Source organism: Coregonus clupeaformis, unplaced genomic scaffold (genome assembly GCF_020615455.1).
Source record: "Coregonus clupeaformis isolate EN_2021a unplaced genomic scaffold, ASM2061545v1 scaf0080, whole genome shotgun sequence".
In the NCBI taxonomy this organism is placed as follows: domain Eukaryota; kingdom Metazoa; phylum Chordata; class Actinopteri; order Salmoniformes; family Salmonidae; genus Coregonus; species Coregonus clupeaformis.
In genome coordinates, this window is record NW_025533535.1 from 309,002 (window position 1) to 333,381 (window position 24,380).

A 24,380-nucleotide genomic window follows, 5' to 3' on the forward strand; every position below is an offset into this window, starting at 1 on the left:
ACCAATAAATAAATGCCTCAGTTTATATGATGTCCACTCTGATCTGAATTCACCCTATAAGGTATGAAATATAATATATATATATATATATATATATATATATATATATATATATATATATATATATATATATATATATATATATATATATATATTTACAAGTATGGACTGATACCGACCCGTTGTTGTCGGAGGTAGGCTACACTCCGCCTAAATTAATCGCCTCGCAACTCAACTCCTTTGAGTATCGTGGAGTTGTATAATTCTTTGCTAGGGAGCAATAACCTGTGGAAATGCTGAATAAATAAAGTAGCGGAAAGTTTATATATCGATGACTGTTTCACTCGGGGAGTTGCTGAGGGGCACTATGGTACGGACTTTTTAGCGTGTAACACCCGGTGTTTGAGTTGCGGTATGGAGTTTCGTTGACTCTGTCCAGTCAGTAAATCTTCTATCGTTGGTATCATTCTCTTTTGTTACACAGTGAAATAAATCGGGATCACAAACCCGAACATCATGGCAGAAAATATTGTAAGTATGACAACACGTTGTAGTTAAAGCTAAAATATTTTGGATTGATAGCCATCTAGCTAACGTTACCGAAGTCTGACCGGCGGAGTGATGAGGCAGCAGAATTAGCCATTTGCTAGCTAACATAGTTAGCATCTCACTAGAATGACAGGGCCTAGATAACCGCTAACTTCCTCTGTTAGCAAGCTTACCTAGCTAGTTAATCAGACATTTGTATTTCAAATCAGCCCACATGTAACGTTACGGTGGTTCAGTTTACGTTGAACTATCATAGCTATTTATTAGAAAAGTAGCTAAATCGTGTGTTAGCTAGGTAGCTAACTATCTCTGTAACTATTGGTTTTGAAAAATGCGTGGACGTTCACTTCGACAAAGGCACGTTGCTGTTGACGTTGTTAGCTAGCTTCCTAAAGCAGCTAACGTAAGTAGCTAAGTTAACATGTTTTATCAACATTGTCCCGGCCCCCAGTTGTTTTTTGCAAGAAATAAGTGATAGCTAGCTACAGTAGCTAACTTTATTAAAAGTTAAATTATCTAGTCAGTGTTCATAGCGACCTTGTCTTCAACTTGTGGCAAAAAATAGTTTTAGCTAGCTAATTACTTAGCCACAAGAGTTGGCTTGCTAGCTAAATAATTAACGTTAGCTAGCTAGTTATACTGTATTAGGGTTGTTGTTTTCTCTGCTCATTCGAGACAAAACAATCCAGCTAGCTAACGTACCAAGCTACAGTAATTATTTAAAAACCAGCCACCGGTAATTTAGCCAGTCCATGACAGAAGCTGCTCATATCATGTCCTTTACAATTCCTAGCTAGCTAACTAGCTAGATTCGATAACTAGTCCTAGCTAACTAAACTAGGTAATTCACCATCGCAACCAAATTATTGCTTGTTAATTATTATATTTTATGTCACTACATCAATGAACGATGGGTGCCAACGACCCTCCACCATCACCCACATTTCTGCACTGTCATGGCCCTGGCACTGCCAGCTCTAGCAGAACAATCTAGCAGGCTAGCTAGTTACAGCAGTGTCATGTTTTCAGTGGGTTGCAGCAAATGTCAGCGAGCTAGTTTGGGGTGTTCATCAAATTAGCTGATGAGTCAAATCACATTTTATTTGACACATGCTTTGTAAACAACAGATGTAGACTGACAGTGAAATGCTTACTTACGGGTCGTTTCCCAACAATACAGAGTTAAAGGTAAAAACAACATATAAATAGTGACACAAATACAAAGTGAATAACAATGAGTAAAAATAACATGGCTAAATACAAGGAGTACCAGTACTGAGTCGATGTACAGGGGTACAAGGTAATGTGTACATAGGTAGCTATGTGTCTAGGCAACCTGATAGATAGACAGTAGCAGCAACGTATGTTAAAGTATGCGCATGGCATCAGTATGCATGTGTGCTCGTGATGTGTGTGTGGGCATATGTGTGTGTGTTGGGGTGTCAGTGTAATAAGTATGTGTGGGTAGAGTCCTGTGTGTGTGCATATAATTAGTGCAAAAAAGGGTCAATGCAGTAGTCCGGGTAGCCATTTGATGAGCTGTTTAGTATTCTTATGGCTTGGGGGTAGCCACTGTTGAGGGTCCTGTTGGTTCCAGACTTGGTGTGCTGGTACAGCTTGCCATGCAGTAGCAGAGAGAACAGTTTATGGCTTGGGTGGCTGGAGTCATTTACCTTTTTTTTTTTTTGAGCTTTCCTCTGACAGCCTGGTATAGAGGTCCGTACTCACCACCCTCTGTAGTGCCTTGCAGTCGGGTGGCTTGCAGTTGCCGTACCAAGTGGGGATGCAGCCAGTCAAGATACTCTCGATGGTGCAGCTGTAGAACTTAGAGAATTTGCCAAATATTTTCATTGGTGATGAGTCATGATCAATATGGTTTTCCAATGTATTTGGTTTGGCAAAGCAATATACATTTAGGAGATAATGGAAATGACCGATTATGATGTGGTGAAATGTAATGTTTTTCCTAATTTACAGATCATCCGTGTTCAGTCCCCGAATGGGATGAAGAAGATCCCCGCCACCAAGAAAGAGACAGCAGCCGCTTTCCTCAATAAGGTATGGAAACATGACATGAAGACAAACATGGGCTCTGAGTGATATTGTAGGCTGTATGGTTGGGCTGTATACAAAAACCAACTACTCCCCACAAACACATGGAAAACTTGTGGGTCTTTCTGTCATTCTGTAGTCATATTCATAGTACATTCTGTCCAACTGTGCTATTGGCCAGGTAGCGTCAGAAGATGGTCATCTTTCTCTCTCTTTCTCCCTTTGCCTAGCCTGTGCTCAACCTCAGTGTTAATTTATTTATGAGGCAGGCAGCTCTGCAGTAAAGGGGGGGGGGGGGTATTTCTGCAGTGTTCCCCATTGCCTGTGCACTGGGCAGCTAATGGGAGTGGCCATCCACTGTGGAAGGATCCGATGCATGGCCCAGCAGAGACCTGTGGGTGTTATGTGGAGAGGTAGAGCTGTGTGTTATTGCAATGCCTTTGAACAGTGGTTTATAAATAGCTGTATCACAGCAGCTTGCTTGCCTGCCAGTCTTGGACCTTCGGCGACTGTGAGACAGTATTGGGTAGGAAATCAATGAAATACCTTAAAGGGGCAGTCAGTAGTTCGGACAACAACTAAGTGGCCACCCCACCACTGTTTTGGTAAAGAGCTGAGGGATGGGGTTTGAGAAATGTAACCACTTTCAAATTCATAGACGGCTATGGATACAAAGAATATCCATCCATCAACATTATAGTTAACCATGTTTTGAAGCTAAATAGTGTTTGTTTACAATTACATAGTTTACAAACAATGGAGTAAAACAAGCTTATATTTTGTGTTCTGATGGAGTAAGACAGTTGAACTAAGCTCATGAAGCATTTATAAGTTATATTATTCAAGAATCAATGGGTACATTTAATTTAAGTCAAAAAATGGATGTAGCAATTACAGATTGCCCATCAAAGTCAATTCCAATATCAGTGTCTGAAAAATAAGTGACCGGCTGTTTGGTTAGAGTGGAGAAGGGTTGCCTTGCCTGCGGCAGAGCCCTATTAAAAATTCATGTCTTTTAGTTAAAACAGAAATGTGTTGCAGATCAATGGAGAGAGTAGTCTATTGTGTATTCCCTGCCTCTGATGTGCAGTCAGTCAGTGAGAGGGAGAGATGGAGAGTTGCATGAAGAGCCCAGAGAGAGGCACTGTGTCTGATCCAACAGGGAGGGAGGAATTTGCCCAGATGCATTCATACGTTATACTCCTTTGCATGGCGTTGTTATATTTATGCTGATATAGGCTAGGCCGCTACTGTTGTCTTGCCCATAAGAATGAATGAAATGCATTTTTGTGACCTGTTCATCTCCCTAGATAACTTTGGGTAGAATGTCAAGTATGGCTGACACAGGATTTTTACCTTGAGCAGTCTACTGATAAAGGATCTTCACACTAACTAGACTTTTCGCAAAAATACCGTCGCAGGGCTTTACAGTGCTATCACTTTGGACACATATGCTCCTAAATATTTTACTGTGCTAACTGGAATTTTTATTTGGGAGCACCAGTGCCCCTAGGGGGAAAAACTTTTCTAATTGCTAGCGATTCTTATTATTAATACCTCAAATATTTTTCATTGTGCTCCTACATTTTTCAACAAAGTGAGCACATGTGCGCCTTGTAAAAAATGTCAGCGTAAAGCCCCGGCTATATTTTACTGCAAACTTGTCACGGCGGTAGCGCACGACACTCGCCCGACAGTTGCCCCCTTATGTGTTGTATTGGAACTGTTTTATTGTAGCGCATGGTGCAAGTATAGGCATGACGTCATAAAAGGTGATTGGGCAAGTCAGTCCGCGTGCATCCGTCATCATAAGTCCAGTGAAGACAGTCTCCTGTGTTATGTTTAAGTGATAATGCCTGAGAATCCGGTGTTTGGAGGATATATTGGCATGGGTGTTGTTCGTCGAGGGCCGGCAAACCATGCCAATATATCCTCCAAACATCGGCTTTGAGGGCATTATCACTTTTATACCCAGTCGTTCGTTGGAAATTTTCTATTGCCATACAGGCTGGCAACGTGCCAATCCCTTGCTTGCTAGCTAGACATCTACGGCTAACTTGTAGTGAAGTCAAACAGTGCAGCCAGAATAACAACAAAGTAGCTGCATTTGCATTTGTTTAAGCTGTTTTCTAGTGACATTTATTTGGAAACATCCATAACAATGAGCTAATGATGCGCGATTTCACCTGGCATAGAAAATGTTCTCTCTCGTCAGCACACTGTTGTTCAGAGGAGCTAGCTAACAACACAGCTAACACAATCACTTCAGACTGAAGCTGGAAAGACTGCAAACTAGAAGCACTTTGTTTTGTTTTAACTGTTTGCTATTTACATTTCTTTGTATACAGTGGGGGAAAAAAGTATTTAGTCAGCCACCAATTGTGCGAGTTCTCCGACTTAAAAAGATGAGAGGTCTGTAATTTTGATCATAGGTACACGTCAACTATGACAGACAAATTGAGAAGAAAAAAATCCAGAAAATCACATTGTAGGATTTTTAATGAATTTATTTGCAAATTCTGGTGGAAAATAAGTATTTGGTCACCTACAAACAAGCAAGATTTCTGGCTCTCACAGACCTGTAACTTCTTCTTTAAGAGGCTCCTCTGTCCTCCACTCGTTACCTGTATTAATGGCACCTGTTTGAACTTGTTATCAGTATAAAAGACACCTGTCCACAACCTCAAACAGTCACACTCCAAACTCCACTATGGCCAAGACCAAAGAGCTGTCAAAGGACACCAGAAACAAAATTGTAGACCTGCACCAGGCTGGGAAGACTGAATCTGCAATAGGTAAGCAGCTTGGTTTGAAGAAATCAACTGTGGGAGCAATTATTAGGAAATGGAAGACATACAAGACCACTGATAATCTCCCTCGATCTGGGGCTCCACGCAAGATCTCACCCCGTGGGGTCAAAATGATCACAAGAACGGTGAGCAAAAATCCCAGAACCACACGGGGGGACCTAGTGAATGACCTGCAGAGAGCTGGGACCAAAGTAACAAAGCCTACCATCAGTAACACACTACGCCGCCAGGGACTCAAATCCTGCAGTGCCAGACGTGTCCCCCTGCTTAAGCCAGTACATGTCCAGGCCCGTCTGAAGTTTGCTAGAGTGCTTTTGGATGATCCAGAAGAGGATTGGGAGAATGTCATATGGTCAGATGAAACCAAAATAGAACTTTTTGGTAAAAACTCACCTCGTCGTGTTTGGAGGACATAGAATGCTGAGTTGCATCCAAAGAACACCATACCTACTGTGAAGCATGGGGGTGGAAACATCATGCTTTGGGGCTGTTTTTCTGCAAAGGGACCAGGACGACTGATCCGTGTAAAGGAAAGAATGAATGGGGCCATGTATCGTGAGATTTTGAGTGAAAACCTCCTTCCATCAGCAAGGGCATTGAAGATGAAACGTGGCTGGGTCTTTCAGCATGACAATGATCCCAAACACACCGCCCGGGCTTCGTAAGAAGCATTTCAAGGTCCTGGAGTGGCCTAGCCAGTCTCCAGATCTCAACCCCATAGAAAATCTTTGGAGGGAGTTGAAAGTCCGTGTTGCCCAGCGACAGCCCCAAAACATCACTGATCTAGAGGAGATCTGCATGGAGGAATGGGCCAAAATACCAGCAACAGTGTGTGAAAACCTTGTGAAGACTTACAGAAAACGTTTGACCTGTGTCATTGCCAACAAAGGGTATATAACAAAGTATTGAGAAACTTTTGTTATTGACCAAATACTTATTTTCCACCATAATTTGCAAATAAATTCATTAAAAATCCTACAATGTGATTTTCTGGAAAAAACATTCTCATTTTGTCTGTCATAGTTGATGTGTACCCATGATGAAAATTACAGGCCTCTCTCATCTTTTTAAGTGGGAGAACTTGCACAGTTGGTGGCTGACTAAATACTTCCCCCCACTGTATATCCATAAAAATTATGCTGATTCATGATTTCGACTGGCTGAGAAAAGCTGCCTGTCTGCCTCATCCTGACTCCCGACCCCTACACATTCATTACTATAGGACAGTGGGAGATAGAATTTCAATACTGAAACAGTGGTGCAAATGTCAGACAGACAGCAAAGTTTATACAAATCTCCGCTATTGAAAACCAATTTTTAGTCTAAAAGAAATGGGAGACAATGTCTAGATTATGTTTTACAGTGGAGATCAAGTTTATAAATTGTCTGGCTGGGCTGATGAGACAGTGGATTGCTTAGTGAGATGGAACAGAGTAAATAGGCATTTCAACGTCATAGCTTTAGCCGGTGGTAACTTGTGGAATGGACACCGGCTGGAATGCGGTTTTAACCGATCAGCGTCCAGGATTAGGCTCACCCGTTGTATAACACTTATTGATTCCTTAAAGTCAACCAAAGTGATATTCTCCTCCAGATTCTTCATATATAGCATAACACTACATGGTGTCAGAAGATCATTAATGATGGCTATGTTTCCACCTCCAGAAGACTTCGACTTCGGTCACCCAGAACGCTGGCCAGAATGGCGCCAAACAATTTCGTTACAGGATAGCAACTAACCTAAACAAAGAGGATGGAGAGGTACAAGTTTGTACTCGGGGTGGCAGGTAGCTTAGTGGGTAAGAGCGTTGTGCCAGTAACCGAAAGGTCGCTGGTTCTAATCCCTGAGCCGACTAGGTGAAAAATCTGTCGATGTGCCCTTAAGCAAGGCACTTAACCCTAATTGCTCATGTAAGTCGCTCTGGATAAGAGCGTCTGCTAAATGACTAAAATGTAAAATATAAATGTACTCTGCTCTATTCGCTGGGTTAAGAAGCTGAACAAGTTTTCAGGACATTCATGTTTTCTATGGAGGAGGATCAGAACTATTATGAGATTGTTTCTGGGTAAGCTGGACAATTATTTTGTGCCCAAAAAGAACACTGTTCATAAAAGAGCCCGCTTTCATCAGCGCGCCCAAAAGCCTGCGGAATCCGCTGAGGAATACATCAAAGCCTACACGAGCTAGCTGATAAATGCTCTGTCGACATTGCCAAGAACCAAGAATATATCCGTGACAGGTTGGTCATAGGGATATTAGATAAGGAGTTGTCAGAGAAGCTTCAACTAACGCCTGACTTGATGCTTGACAAAGCGGTAGAGCTTGTGAGGCAATCAGAGCAAGTAAAGGGGCATATTAGCGAACAAGGGGCTAATGCTAACGGTGCACAGCTCAGTGAAATAGCATACAAATGCATGGTGCAGAAACAGGCATGTACAGAACAAAGGGGCCAAAGCAAAAGGACACCATGTGAACATGACAGGATGCAAACGCTTCAGATGTGATAAGGCACATACTGATGTGCTACTAAGAATGCAGAATGCCACAACTGTAGGAAGATGGGGCATTTCGTGGGCATTTGTCGCTCGCGTGTGGTCAACAAGGTTACTGCACCCAACGAGGGAGGAGAAGCGGATGAGTTCCATATCCTGGGAGTCACAGATGTTGATGACTCAAACAATGCACGGACAGTGAAACTGCCAATAAAAGTTACTGTATTAGACTTTTTAAGATTGATACAGGGGCAGATACAAGTGTCGTATCAGAAAATACTTATAGCACACTGAAAAACATGCCACCACTGAATAGCACAGTAACTAAACTAGACAGCAAAGGGGGTAAAAACTCATTCTGATTGGCTGGGCCTGGCTCCCCAGTAAATCAGAATTATTTCCCCCACAAAAGTTATTTAATTCAGACAGAAATACTCCTCAGCACCCACCACCCTCGAATGTGGAGGTCTTGGGCAAGCGTGGTTACACGTGGTCTGCGGTTGTGAGGCCGGTTGGATGTACTGCCAAATTCTCTAAAATGACGTTCGAGGCGGCTTATGGTAGAGAACATTCAATTCTCTGGCAACATCTCTAGTGGACATTCCTGCAGTCAGCATGCCAATTGCACGCTACCTCAACTTGAGACATCTGTGGCATTGTGCTGTGTGACACAACTGCACATTTTAGTGGCCTTTTATTGTCTCCAGCACAAGGTACACCTGTGTAATGATCATGCTGGTTAATCAGCTTCTTGATATGCCACACCTGTCAAGTGGATGGATTATCTTGGCAAAGGAGAAATGCTCACTAACAGGGATGTAAACAAATTTCTGCACATTTCAGAGAAGCTTTTTGTGCATATGGAACATTTCAGGGATCTTTTATTTCAGCTCATGAAACGCAGTTTAGGTTCAAAGTGTATGTGATAAAGGGGTCGCGTGGAAGCCATCTGCTAGGCCGTAATGTAGCTGTTGTAATGGGCTTGGTGAAGAGATCAAAAACACAAAGTAGCTTGAGTGCTCATCCTGCAGATGTGGACAAGCTGAAGACTAAACCAACCAAAATAATTCAGAAATATGATGCGGTGCCCTACAGTGTAAACACAGCCAGTCGTGTGTCAGTGCCCATGCTCCCCAAAGCAAAATAGGAGCTTGACCGCATGGAAGTGAGTGGTGTGATCACGGAGATCAGGGAGCCTACAGAGTGAGGTGATCTAATGATCCTGGGACCCAAGAAAAACAAAGACTAGCTGAGGGTATGTGCTGACCTGATATGGTTAAACAAATCTGTGAAAAGGGAGAAATAAATTCTACCCACCATGGACGATAGCCTGCCAAAACTTGCTGGTGCAGAGGTGTTTTCTCTTTCAGATGCAGCAAGTGGCTTCTGGCTGATTCCACTAGACAGAGTGCCAAGCTTACCACATTCATAACGCCTTTTGGAAGGTTTTTTTTAACAGCCTTCCATTTGGAATCACTAGTGCTCCAGAAATCTTCCAGCGCGAGATGGACAGAGCTCCTGATGGACGAAGAAGGCGTGGCCATTTACATGGATAATATACTTATTTACTCGGACACGCCAGAGGATCATGTGGTGAGACTCCAGAAAACCCTATACGCACTGGAGAAAGCTCAACCCAGACAAATGTCTACTGCGTCAGAAAAGGCTTAACTACCTAGGATACTGCATCGACGAGAATGGCATTTTTCCTGATGAGTTCAAGATCCAGGTCGCCATGTAATGTCTGATCTGAGGAGGATCCTGGGTATGATACACTACCTAGGCAGGTACCTACTGGGTCTAGCCGATGTCAACAAACCACTCAACGACTCTGCTCAAGAGTGATGCTACATGGACATGCAGTGCAGGAGGAGGCCTTTAAGAAGGTAAAAAGTATCGTCACAGAGTCACCTCTACTGGCATTCTATAATATGACAAAGCCTACCGTAGTCAGTGCAGATGCCAGTAGTTAAGGGTTAGGCGTGGTCCTACTACAAAAATAAGCTGGATAGTTAAAGCCAGTAGCTTATTGCTCCAGGACTCTCACAGATGCAGAGAAGCACTATGCACAGATAGAAAAGCAGTGTCTCGCAGCAGTCTGGACATGTGAAGTTTACCAGATATCTGTATGGCCTCGATACATTCACACTGCAGAGTGATCACAAACCTCTTATTCCACTAATGAACTGTAAAGACCTTGACTCAGTGCCTTTGAGGTGTCAGAGACTGTTGATGCGCATGATGCTTATAACCCTGCAGCCAAGTATGTGCCGGGAAACAGCATGTTATAGCAGACACCCTTTCCAGACATCCCCAGGCAGCTGTTACACGAGAGATCGCAGATCTGACCAGTGAAATCGAGTCCGATGAGGATGTAGTTCGTACAGCATTGCCTATCTCACCCACCAAGCTTGACGTCGTCAAGAAGCAGACACAACCAGGGGTAGCCTAGCGGTTATGAGCGTTGGGCCAGTAACCGAAAGGTAGCTGGTTCGAATACCCGAGACGACTAGGTGAATAATCTGTCGACGTGCCCTTGAGAAAGGCACTTAACCCTAATTGCTCCTGTAAGTTGCTCTAGATAAGAGTGTCTGCTGAAAGACATATGTAAACTGAGATGTTGAAGCGCATACACGATTGTGAAGTGCCGGGCGCGAGCTAGAGGTAGTGTGTGGTGGCCTGGAATAAGTAAAAACATCCAGGAAATATTCAGTACATGCAAACACTGCCAGGAGTCCAAACCTACTCAGAGGAGGGAACTTCTGATCACAACTCCATTCCCAAGTTGCCCATGGGGAAAGAGTATCAGCTGACATATGTGAACTCAACAAGCAAAACTACTTGATAGTTGTGGACTATTTCTCTTGATGTATAGAAATAGCTTACCTCAAATACATGTCAGGAGAAACTACTAGAGCTAAACTGAAGAGCATCTTCGCCAGGTGGGGGTGACCAAATATTCTAATTACAGACACCTAATCTCTTTACCTATTCTCTTTCCACAGCCGTGTCATGAGTCTGGCAAGAGAGACTAATCATTATTTCCCTATTTTTACTGTCAGGTGGGCAAAGAGTTTGGCTTCACCTCCAACGGCTTCTCTATCTTCCTGAACCGCAACAAGACCGATGAGATCCAGTCCCAGAATAAGACCCTCAGCCTGCTCAAGATCAAGTGAGTTTGGAGAAACATTGGTTTGTTACTATTAGACCTAAAACACACCTGTCACTTGGTTCTCCCCAGGAGTTTTTAACAAGGTGATGCTGCTGAGTATAGTAGCGGGAGGGTTGTGTTTTTTAACACACATAACTTCCATTTTCTGCAATCTAGAGCAAAAAATGGCCTTAAATAGCTAGGTTTCCATCCACTTGGCGACACATTTTCAGGCAACTATTCTAGAATCCGCATAAAGAAAATATGCACATTTTCCCACAAGTGGTGTTCCCACTAAATGGACTTGTTGCGGATAAAAATCAGTGTGTGATGACGTAGTGCACACAATGTACTTTTTCACTTAAGTTTTCATGTACCGAATAAAAATCTAAAGTTCAATATGTTTCCATCGCATTTTCAACTCCTAACGATTTAGTTTTGTCACAAACTGTTGCTTTAAATCGCAAATGTGCCTACTCCGGTCTTGGCAGGTGAGCTCTAGCCAACAGGTCGCAGATACATGATGACATTATTATGGATAAAAGCGAGAATATTTGTCAAATTGCAGTCGGGCATCGATCATGTCACCAGAACAAGACCCTCAATATTTATTGGAAAGGAGCGTCAAGATCACAGTGCACTTTCACCACCCTGTGAAGTTCATAACTTATTTAATCTGTAGCCTAATAAACTGTTTGTCTTAGTGGGAGGACCACAGCCCATATCATCACGTGAGTGACTCCAAGTTTACTTTGATACGATGGTTATTATATCAATATTTCCACCGCCATTTCTCGCATAATTAATTTTACAAACACAAAATGATCCCACCACGTTGAACAAACAAATGATCTGTCGACATTTATACAATTGTACCGCGACTCCCTGTTCCAGCACAGCTGTCGCAGTTATATTTTTATATATACGGTATGACTTTACTCACATGAAAACTGTAGATAGAAACGTGGTTAGAGATAACAAAATACTTCAAATAACAAATTACAGTGGTGCAGCCAGTGCACAAGGTGACGCAGCACCCCTCTTACATTCTTTGGGGAGAACCCTGTCACTAATTGTTAGGCTACTCCATTTAGCTAGATACACATGTAGTCATTATTTACACTGATTATACCAAACATTAGGAACACCTTCCTAATATTGAGTTGCACCCCCCTTCTTTTGCCCTAAGAACAGCCAGTCTTCGTCAAGCGTTCCACATGGATGCTGGCCCATGTTGACTCCAATGCTTCCCACAGTTGTCAAGTTGGCTGGGTGTCCTTTGGGTGGTGGACCATTCTTGATACACACGGGAAACTGTTGAGCGTGAAAAACCCAGCAGTGCTGCAGTTCTTGACACAAACCGGTGTGCCTCGCACCTACTTCCATACCCCGTTCAAAGGCACTTAAATATTTTGTCTTGCCCATTCACCCTCTGAATGGCACACATACACAATCAATTTCTCAAGGCTAAGAAATCGTTCTTTAACCTGTCTCCTCCCCTTCATCTACACTGATTTGAAGTGGATTTAACAAGTGACATCAATAAGGGATCATAGCTTTCACCTGGATTTACCTGGTCAGTCTGTCATCGAAAGAGCAGTTGTTCTTAATGTTTTGTACGCTCAGTGTATATCGTCATTTCATTTTGTTCACTTGTTATTATCTTGGATTATCATTATGCTCATTGTGTGTGTGTTTCTCTAGACATGGAGACATGCTCTTCCTGTACCCCTCGGGCTCCCCAGGACCCTCAGGAGAGACCATGGATGTGGCCACGCCTCACTCTTCATCATCACTACCCTCATCCTCGTCTTCATCATCCATGATGTCACGCTCCCACTCGGGACCCCACATCCCCGAGGACGAGATTGACCAGGACCTGGCCAAGCAGGAGGGCAAGATCTACAGGAACAAAGATCCACAGCTGTAAGAGATTTATATCATTTCTGTATGTTGTTGTATTGAAGCAAAGATACACAGCAACAGAGATCCACAGCTGCAATATATTTATAGACTTAAAGATCTACGGCAGGGGTGTCAAACTCTGGGCAGAGTGTCTGCAGGTTTTTGGTTTTCCTTTCAATGAAGACCTAGACAACCAGGTGAGGTGAGTTCCTTACTAATTAGTGACCTTCCATTCATCAATCAAGTACAAGGGAGGAGCGAAAACTTGCAGACACTCGGCCCTCCATGGAATGAGTTTGACACGTGATCTACGGAAATGGAGATCCACAGCTGTAAGAGATTTATAGAATTAAAGATTAACAGAAACCGAGATCCACAGCTCTAGAGAGATATATATATATATATATATATATATATATATATATATATATATATATATATATATATATATATATATATATATATATATATACATACATACATAATACATACATACAGTGAGGGGAAAAAAGTATTTGATCCCCTGCTGATTTTGTACGTTTTCCCACTGACAAAGAAATGATCAGTCTATAATTTTAATGGTAGGTTTATTTGAACAGTGAGAGACAGAATAACAACAAAAAAATCCAGAAAAACGCATGTCAAAAATGTTATAAATTGATTAGCATTTTAATGAAATAAGTATTTGACCCCCTCTCAATCAGAAAGATTTCTGGCTCCTAGGTGTCTTTTATACAGGTAACGAGCTGAGATTAGGAGCACACTCTTAAAGGAAGTGCTCCTAATCTCAGTTTGTTACCTGTACAAAAGACACCTGTCCACAGAAGCAATCAATCAATCAGATACCAAACTCTCCACCATGGCCAAGACCAAAGAGCTCTCCAAGGATGTCAGGGACAAGATTGTAGACCTACACAAGGCTGGAATGGGCTACAAGACCATCGCCAAGCAGCTTGGTGAGAAGGTGACAACAGTTGATGCGATTATTCGCAAATGGAAGAAACACAAAATAACTGTCAATCTCCCTCAGCCTGGGGCTCCATGCAAGATCTCACCTCGTGGAGTTGCAATGATCATGAGAACGGTGAGGAATCAGCCCAGAACTACACGGGAGGATATTGTCAATGATCTCAAGGCCGCTGGGACCATAGTCACCAAGAAAACAATTGGTAACACACTACGCCGTGAAGGACTGAAATCCTGCAGCGCCCGCAAGGCCCCCCTGCTCAAGAAAGCACATATACAGGCCCGTCTGAAGTTTGCCAATGAACATCTGAATGATTCAGAGGAGAACTGGGTGAAAGTGTTGTGGTCAGATGAGACCAAAAATCGAGCTCTTTGGCATCAACTCAACTCACCGTGTTCGGAGGAGGAGGAATGCTGCCTATGACCCCAAGAACACCATCCCCACCATCAAACATGGAGGTGGAAACATTATGCTTTGGGGGTGTTTTTCTGCTAAGGGGACAGGGCAACTTCACCACATCAAAGGGACGATGGACGGGGCCATGTACCGTTAAATCTTGGGTGAGAACCTCCTTCCCTCAGCCAGGGCATTGAAAATGGGTTGTGGCTGGGTATTCCAGCATGACAATGACCCAAAACACACGGCCAAGGCAACAAAGGAGTGGCTCAAGAAGAAGCACATTAAGGTCCTGGAGTGGCCTAGCCAGTCTCCAGACCTTAATCCCATAGAAAATCTGTGGAGAGAGCTGAAGGTTCGAGTTGCCAAACGTCAGCCTCGAAACCTTAATGACTTGGAGAAGATCTGCAAAGAGGAGTGGGACAAAATCCCTCCTGAGATGTGTGCAAACATGGTGGCCAACTACAAGAAACGTCTGACCTCTGTGATTGCCAACAAGGGTTTTGCCACCAAGTACTAAGTCATGTTTTGCAGAGTGGTCAAATACTTATTTCCCTCATTAAAATGCAAATCAATTTATAACATTTTTGACATTTGTTTTTCTGGATTTTTTTTGTTATTCTGTCTCTCACTGTTCAAATAAACCTACCATTAAAATTATACACGGATCATGTCTTTGTCAGTGGGCAAACGTACAAAATCAGCAGGGGATCAAATACTTTTTTCCCTCACTGTGTGTTATATATATATATATATATATATATATATAACTTAAAAGCCATTACCACGAGCCCATCCTCCGCAATTAAGGTGCCACTAACCTCCTGTAGTCTACAGGAACAGAGATCCACAGTTGTAAGATATTTCATAGACTTCGTGTATGTTGTATTGAAGCAAAGATCTACAGGAACAGAGATCCACAGGTGTAAGAGATACACAGCTTTATAGAATGTAGCTAGTTATATTATTGTATTAAGGCATTCAATTGTATCAGTGTATTGATTCAGTTTTTATCTTGTTTCAGGTGTCGACATGGATCGATGGGAAAGTGTGTGCACTGCGTACCACTAGAGGTAAGTGTTCTTGCCACCTTCATTCGTCCAACTAGTACTATTTACTTAAAAATTGTGGTTTACATGTCAGGTTTACTTCTTTGCTGTAAATTGAATTGTTACCTCTGGCTGCCAGCCTTTTGACGAAGAGTACTTGAGCCATCTAGACCCGCCTGTCAAGCACATGTCATTCCACGCCTACATCCGTAAGATGACAGGAGGCGCTGACAAGTGAGTGGCACCAGATGTTCTGTAGCCTGGTCCCAGACCTGTCTGTGCTTTCTTGGTAACATGTTTGGCATGACCACGTCCATAGAAGTTGGCAAGATTGCACAAACAGATCTGGGACCAGCCTATGCACTCTTCACTTCCCTAGCAGGAGAATTGGCCACATCCACAAGCTCTTTGTCTTTATTTAAAACCTATTTTCCTCTACAGAGGGAAGTTTGTGGCCCTGGAGAACATCAGCTGTAAGATCAAGTCAGGCTGTGAGGGCCACCCTCCCTGGCCAGAGGGGATCTGCACCAAATGCCAGCCCAGCGCCATCACCCTCAACAGACAAGTACGCCCCATAACTCTCTCCTTCTTGCTACCAAAGGCCCCATACACTCTCACCTTCTTGTTCCCAAGGGTCCATCTCAATACTCCCCTTTGCTGCCAAGGGTCCATCTCAGTATTCTAAAGTGGCTTCCTCTCCTTGTCTCCTCTCCTTGGCTTCATTTACATTCACATCAGTTCAGATTAAGAGAAGGAGATGACGAGAGGAATCCAATTTAAACTATTGAAATGCGCCACGGGAGATTTCTCAGTCACTACTCATACCTAATGGAGATGGTGATTTTTATAACCCGCCTCATCCCTGCTAACAGAAATACAGGCATATAGACAACATCATGTTTGAGAACCACACCATCGCAGACCGTTTCCTGGACTTCTGGAGGAAGACGGGCAGCCAGAGGATGGGCTACCTGTACGGCAGGTACACCGAGCACAAAGACATCCCTCTGGCCATCCGAGCGGAGGTCGCTGCCATCTACGAACCCCCGCAGGTGAGTGCTCTGCTCTCTCGGGAGTCAGTCCAGTGGCTTGTTAGTGTGAGTTGTAGATGTAGTAAGGTTGGTTAGCCACAGGATGGCAGTAAGTTCACGTTCAATGGTGTGTTGGACAGGTGATAAAATGCTGCTTTTGCAGGAGCAGTTGTCTCCAATAGCATAATAAATAAATTGATGTATGCAATGAACTGATTATTTAAAGATGAACTCTCAAACTTTTGTATAGTTTCAGCCAGTAGTTATGAAAGTGGTGGTCACGACCCAAAACAGGTCCCTGTTTTTTGTGTTCTACATCATCCAATTGTGTACTACATTGTCCATTTCGTGTGATAGGTTACGAATTTTGCAATTTGTGTGATCTGTTGCTAATTAGGCAAATTGCAAAATTAGTCATTAGTGGTGGTGCGTTAAGCCAATCAGAAATACTATCAGATCCCCAAATGGGCACATTTATATGCCTACATTTGCGCGCAGGCCAGGTAGCCTATAGGCCTACTTCTATGAGCAACTCAACATTGACAGGAGCGCTCCAAACAAAAGACAATGACTAAATTGACGAAAGGGAATAAAATAAACCAAAACTTGTTTCTCACAAGTGTAGCAATTTGTGCAATATGCTATGAATTTGTTGTGCTTAAGATCCCAGAGTTCATCTTTAAGTCTGTGATAGAATTACTGTAAGATTGTGTACTTTTTCAGAAATAATGTTAATCCTAGATGTGTTATATTTAATGGTTTGTTTAGTTTTAACTGTTGTGAATTCCTCTGTCCATTAGATTGCCACCCAGAACAGTCTGGAGCTGGTGGAGGACCCTAAAGCTGCAGCCGTAGAGGAGATCGCAGCTAAGCTGGGCCTGCGTAAGGTTAGACGAAACCACTAATTTATACTATTGACTTTATTTGAGCTATTCTAGATTCGGTTGTCAACCTCCCTTCACTCCATATCACTATGAATTCAGTTAAATTGACTGAATTGGAATAGAATTGACCCCAACCCTGGTCAAGACACTAAGATTGTGCTCTGTAATATACATCCACCCTGGTTTATATGGTGTAACTTTAGACTTAGACGTCGCGTTAATGCAGAATTCTGCATTTTTCACAAAGGAATAAAAAGATACAACGCATAAGAAATATCTTGCTGCGTTTTGCTCGGCATCAGACACATTTTGTGCTTCAATTGCACTTCTCCACTCGGATGAGAGTTCAGACAGCGCACTGATGTGTAGCTACTTTTCTCCAGTACTTTTCTCAGTGTAGCCAACTTTTCTCAGGTAAAATTCAAGGGTAACTTCAAGCAAAACATTTGGAAATGTAGCTGGCTACATTCTTTCTATCATAAACATTAGAAATATGATGGGCAGAGCCTCCCGAGTGCCGAGTGGCGCAGCGGTCTAAGGCACTGCATCGCAGTGCTTGAGGCGTCTCACAACCGTGATCGGGAGTCCCATAGGGCGGCACACAATTGGCCTAGCGTCGTCCGTGTTAGAGGAGGGTTTGGCCGGGGGGGCTTTACTTGGCTCATCGCGCTCTAGCGACTACTTGTGGCGGCCCGGGCGCCTGCAGGCTGACTTTGGTCGTCAGTTGAACAGTGTTTCCTCCGACACATTGGTGCAGCTGGCTTCCGGGTTAAGCGGGCGGGTGTTAAGAAGCGCGGTTTGGCGGGTCATGTTTCGGAGGACACATGACTCGACCTTCGCCTCCCGAGCCCATTGGGAGGTTGCAGCGATGAGACTAGATCGAAGTTGGGGAGAAAAACGGGGTTAAAAAATTATATAATGGCCGTGCATCGTGTTTGCCAAAAAATACATTTCTTTTTCATTGTAAGCTCATTTACTTGTGTGGCTGCTAGCCAAATAGTGTTGCACTTCAATTGTCATCTGATGAAAAGGAAGCTATTTTCTGCCGAATGTGTTGCACTGATGTATTTTCTGTGAAGAAAAACTATAGTTTCACTCTATTGAAGCAAAAAAACACTGTTGATTTTCAATATAAAACACAGGTAAAATGGTTTAAAATGCAGATTTCTGAACTCTAACGCAACCCCTGGACGTCACAACTAAACTAAACAGTCTATTCTTCCCCACCTCCACCACCTAACTCCTTCCTGTCAGGATAGAGGTAAAGAGGAACATCTGGGTTCAAGCAGTAAACTCAGGAGGCTACAGACAGGATAGCCTGCGCCTGTCTAGTCTGACTGGCCAGTACAGCCCAACCCAACCCACTGGCCAGAGACATCGATGGGTGGAGGGTCTCTGTCTGCATCCCTAATGGCACCTTATTCCCTATATAGTCTGCACTGCTTTTGACTATTTGGGATGCAGCTTCTTTCTCTCAGGCCATGATGCTCTAATCAATTCTCAGGATTCCTTAGTCTTCACAGGATGATGGCTTAAACAGCTTCCATATGTGTAATGTGTAGAGCTTACACAACCAGCATGGGTTCTCTGGTTTTTGACTCAACCGGGGTAGGGACAATGGTGGAGGACAAACTGTTTGCCAAATGTATTTTCCAAAATGGTATATGTGAGTCAAGCACTACACCTTATTCAAAAGATTAGCCAGCTGGCTCTATGGCTGGTTCTGGAGCTGGATTTGTCATAAGCAAACTTCCCCGCAGATGGAAACCACTGGCCTATCTTTGACGCCACTATCTATTGTTAACTCCAATGTTTTGGCATCTTCCATAAATCACGCCAGCGAATCCGCCACAGAAATAGTCCGAATGAATAGGATGAAGCTCTGGTAATATGGATAACTATTGAAAGATGGATGATGTGTTTTTCTAAAGCCTACCTACCAAAGGTGCAACCTTTGGTAGGTAGGCTGCTGGCAGGCTGATGATGCACGCCACAGATGACGTCCAGTGCCTTCAGAAAGTATTCATACCCCTTGACTTATTCCGCATTTTGTTCTTACAGCCTGAATTCAAAATAAAAAAGTCACCCATCTATCTACACACAACAATTTATTGAAAATGAAATACAGAAATATCTCATTTACATAAGTATTCACACCCCTGAGTCAATACTTTGTAGAAGCACTTTTTGCAGCGATTAGAGCTTTGAGTTTTCTTTGGTATGTCTGTATCAGCTGTGCACATCTGGATTTGGGGATTTTCTTCCTTGCTGATTTCCTCAAGCTCTGATAAGTTAGTTGGGGAGCGGCGGCAAACAGCAACCTTCAACTCTTTCCACAGATTTTCAATGGGATTCAAGTCTGGGCTTTGGCTGGGCCACTCAAGGACTTTCACATTCTTGTTCTGAAGCCATTCCAGCATTGCTTTGGTTGTGTGCTTTTGGGGTTATTGTCCTGTTGGAATGTAAATCTTCGCCCCCAGTCTGTCGTTTGCACTGAAGCAGGTTCTCAATAAGGGTCAAGGATTTGCCTGTGTTTAGCTCCATTCATTGTTCCCTTTATCCTGACCAGTCTCCTAGTCCCTGCCGCTGAAAAGCATCCCCAATGCATTATGCTGCCACCGCCATGCTTCACGGTAGGGATGGTGTGACGGGTTTTCTCCAGACATAGTGCTTTGCATTCAGGCCAAAGAGTTACAATTTTGTCACATCAGACCTCGTAATCTTATGTCTTTTGTCTTTCACGTGCCTTTTTGCAAACTCCAGGCGTGCTGTCATGTGCCTTCCACTCTCCCATAAAGCCCGAATTGGTGAAGTGCTGTAGAGACTGTTGTCCTTCTGGAAGGTTCTCCCATCTCAGCCAAGGAACTCTGTAGTTTTGTCAGTGTTCATTGGATTCTTGGTCACCTCCCGCCCAGTTGCTCAGTTTGGTCGGACAGCCAGCTCTAGACAGAGTCTGGGTAGTTCCATATTCTTTCAATTTCCCGAAGATGGAGACCACTGTGCTCTTGGAAACTTTAAACACTCCAGAAATTGTTTTATACACTTTCCCAGATATGTCTCATCACAATTCTATGTCAGAGATCTACAGACATTTCCTTGGACCTCGTGGTATAGTTTCTGCTCTGACATGCACCATCAACTGTGGGACCTCATATAGACAGGTGTTTCTTTCTAAATAATATAATGTCCAAACAATTTAATTGGCCACAGGTGGACTCCAATGAAGTTGTTGTGACATCTCAAGGATGATCAAAGGAAATTGGGTGCACCGGAGCTCAATTTGGAGTGTCATAGCAAAGGGGTGTTAATACTTATGTAAATGAGATTTCTGTATTTCATTTTCATAACATTTCAAAAAATATTTTGACTTTGTCATGATGGGGTATTGTGTGTAGATGGGTGAGGGGGGAAAAATAACAATTTAATCCATTTTGAATTCAGGCTGTAACAAGTTCCTTGAATTTTCTTTCGCTGTTGCCTTTTAATTATCTGGATAGACACTTGTGGTCTAGCTAACGTTACACCAATCAAAGCAGTGGAGCGTGTAGTGAAGCAAAACTTTAGTGGTCAAAACCATACATCTTGGGGCGACGGCGTGCAGGTTTGCAAAATGCTATCATATCACACAATTATACCATTTATAAAATGGTCAGATATACACTGAGTGCACAAAACATTAGGAACACCTACCCCTTCCATGAGACTGACCAGGTGAATTCAGGTGAAAGCTATGATCCCATATTGATGTCATCTGTTAAATTTACTTCAATCGGTGTAGATGAAGGGGGGAGACAGGTTAAAGAAGGATTTTTAAGCCTTGAGACCATTGAGACATGTATTGTGTATGTGTGCCTTTCAGAGGGTAAGAACTGCAATGCTGCTGGGTTTTTCACACTCAACAGTTTTCCCCTTGTGTATCAAGAATGGTCCACCACCCAAAGGACATCCAGCCAACTTGACTCAACCGTGGGAAGCATTGGAGTCAACATGTTCAACAGGGATGCTGGACCACTTTCCATGCCCCAACGAATTGAGGCTGTTCTGAGGGCAAAAGGGGGTGCAACTCAATATTAGGACGATGTTCCTAATGTTTTGTACACTGAGTGTATTTACATATTTTTTAAATACAGACTAGCTAAAAAATAAGTGAAAATTGACTAATTATCCAATTAAGTTTGCACCACCACATTTTAATTTGCTCCATGGCTCAGGTGGCCAAGTGGACACAAGGCTGTTTGGCTCATCTTTCTGATTTAATAAACAATGCCATGCTGGTTGGTGGTAACATTCAAATAAAACACAGCCCTGAAACTGGCTTAAAGAATTTGTATGTCATATCAAAGAAAATAAACCGCATTCACACGGATTTGCACGATGTGGGTGGTTCGGAATTGTCAATTCAAGGCCAAATATATCATACTTTGACTAAAACGTTGACTTATTGACTTAAATCGTTGTGCAACATCATGGGTAAGCTCTAGCCATCGTCTTTCAGTTCAAAAAAGTGGATTTCCACCTCAATTTCATTCAGGATCAAACTCTAGACTACTGATTTGGCTACATTGACGGGGTCACTGACCCCCTCCGGACCTCACCCCTACCCAACCTTAGGTCTACATCAGCACCACCTTCTCAGAAAATTCTAGGGAGAGCCCTGACTGTACATTCAAAGTTATTTATAGTTAGCTACTGAAGAGAATCCAATTACCAAGTACCCAAAACAGTATTTTGCCTACCATTTCTACTGAGGCAGTCTTCTGCCAACATTATTAGGGGTGGAAAAGGGTGCATTTGCCTATGATCTGAGCAGTGTGGGTGTCGCGCGCGCCGCCGTGGGGTCCGAGGCTGGGAGTGCCGCCGCCGCACTAAATTGGTACTCATAAAGATTATTCAAGTTTGACTGTCTTCCTGTGTTGTCTGTGCTGTAGGTGGGGTGGATATTCACTGACCTGCTCTCTGAGGACACCAGGATAGGAACAGTTAAATACACCAGGAACAAGGTGAGAGAACACATCCCTACCCTGCCCGGACAAGCACTTTAACCTGTAAACCAGAATAGCCAAAAACCAGGGAATAGCCTAACACCTTGTGACTGTTTCTAAAGCATTAGTTTTGTGAACGAATACAGACTTCTCTAGGTGGACAAAGCTGAAATATCTCTGACTTCTTTATTTCTTTGATCATTTAAAATGTTTTATCTTGTCTGTGTAGGACTCGTACTTCCTGAGTGCAGAGGAGTGCATCACGGCTGGACACTTCCAGAACCAACAGTCTAATCCCTGCAGACTCTCACCCGACGGACACTTCGGGTCCAAGTTTATCACTGTGGTGGCCACAGGTACACAGGCTATCTATGGCTCACTTCTACAACAGAATACTACCACACCAAAAGCATGTGTAGATGTGCCCGAGTTGCTTCTGACTTTAGGGCGGCAGGTAGCCTAGCGGTTAGATCGTTGGGCCAGTGACCGAAAGGTTGCTGGTTTGAATACCTGAGCTGGCAAGATGAAAAATCTGTCGATGTGCCCTTGGGCAAGCCACTTAACCCTAATTTGCTCTATGGCTGACCCTGTAAAACAACACATTTTCAATAAAACATTATTTGTTTTTATATACAGTGCATTCGGAAAGTATTCTTTTTCCACATTTTGTTACATTTACAGCCTTATTCTAAAATTGATTAAATAAAAAAATTTTCTCATCAATCCACACACAATACCCCATAATGACAAAGCGAAAAACGGTTTTTAGAGATTTTAGCAAATAAAAAATAAAAAACCTTATTTACATAAGTACTCAGACCCGTTGCTATGAGACTCGAAATTGAGTTCAGGTGCATCCTGTTTCCATTGAACATCCTTGATGTTTCTACAACTTGGAGTCCACCTGTGGTAAATTCAATTGATTGGACATGATTTGGAATGGCACACACCTGTCTATATAAAGGTCCCACAGTTGACAGTGCATGGCAGAGCAAAAACCAAGCCATGAGGTCGAGGGAATTGTCCGTAGAGCTCCGAGACAGGATTGTGTCGAGGCACATATCTGGGGAAGGGTACCAAAAAAAAAATCTGCAGCATTGAAGGTCCACAAGAACACAGTGGCCTCCATCATTCTTAAATGGAAGAAGTTTGGAACCACCAAGACTCTTCCTAGAGCTGGCTGCCTGGCCAAACTGAGCAATCGGGGGAGAAGGGCCTTGGTCAGGGAGGTGGCCAAGAACCCGATGGTCACTCTGACAGAGCTCCAGAGTTCCTCTGTGGAGATGGGAGAACCTTCCAGAAGGACAACCATCTCTGCAGCTCTCCACCAATCAGGCCTTTATGGTAGAGTTGCCAGATGGAACCCACTCCTCAGTTAAAGGCACATGACAGCCCGCTTGGAGTTTGCCAAAAGGCACCTTAAGGACTCTCAGACAATGAGAAACAAGATTCTCTGGTCTGATGAAACCAAGAATGAACTCTTTGGCCTGAATGCCAACCGTCACGTCTGGAGGAAACCTGGCACCATCCCTACGGTGAAGCATGGTGGTGGTAGCCTCATGCTGTGGGGATGTTTTTCAGTGTCAAGGACTGGGAGACTAGTCAGGATCGAGGGAAAGATGAACAGAGCATAGTCCAGAGAGATCCTTGATGAAAACCTGCTCCAGAGCGCTCAGGACCTCAGACTGGGGTGAAGGTTCACCTTCCAACAGGACAAAGACCCTAAGCACACAGCCAAGACAACGCAGGAGTGGCTTTGGGACAAGTCTCTGAATGTCCTTGAGTGGCCCAGCCAGAGCCCGGACTTGAACCTGACCGAACAACTCTGGAGAGACCTGAAAATAGCTATGCAGCGACGCTCCCCATCCAACCTGACAGAGCTTGAGAGGATCTGCAGAGAAGAATGGGAGAAACTCCCCAAATACAGGTGTGCCAAGCTTGTAGCATCATACCCAAGAAGATTAGAGACTGTAATCGCTGCCAAAGGTGCTTCAACAAAGTACTGAGTAAAGGGTCTAAATACTTATGTAAATGTGATCTTTCCAGGTGTTTTTTTTATTTTTATTAATTTGAAAAAATGTCTAAACCTGTTTTTTGCTTTGTCATTATGG

The 24,380-nt window shown here is 43.3% G+C and overlaps 1 protein-coding gene across 1 annotated transcript in view; it reads left to right on the forward strand.

The window, feature by feature from the left end:
* The first annotated feature begins 295 nt into the window (after window positions 1-295).
* The window catches only part of nploc4 (NPL4 homolog, ubiquitin recognition factor), a 41,603-nt gene continuing 17,518 nt past the window's right edge, over window positions 296-24,380 (forward strand). Inside the window, exons 1-11 of the mRNA XM_041889130.2 lie at window positions 296-531; window positions 2,527-2,607; window positions 10,967-11,076; window positions 12,760-12,981; window positions 15,348-15,396; window positions 15,512-15,606; window positions 15,814-15,937; window positions 16,245-16,424; window positions 17,204-17,290; window positions 22,216-22,287; window positions 22,499-22,625. Coding sequence (XP_041745064.1) covers window positions 517-531; window positions 2,527-2,607; window positions 10,967-11,076; window positions 12,760-12,981; window positions 15,348-15,396; window positions 15,512-15,606; window positions 15,814-15,937; window positions 16,245-16,424; window positions 17,204-17,290; window positions 22,216-22,287; window positions 22,499-22,625 — 1,162 coding nt within the window. The 5' untranslated portion in view covers window positions 296-516. The remainder of the gene's footprint in view (window positions 532-2,526; window positions 2,608-10,966; window positions 11,077-12,759; window positions 12,982-15,347; window positions 15,397-15,511; window positions 15,607-15,813; window positions 15,938-16,244; window positions 16,425-17,203; window positions 17,291-22,215; window positions 22,288-22,498; window positions 22,626-24,380) is intronic.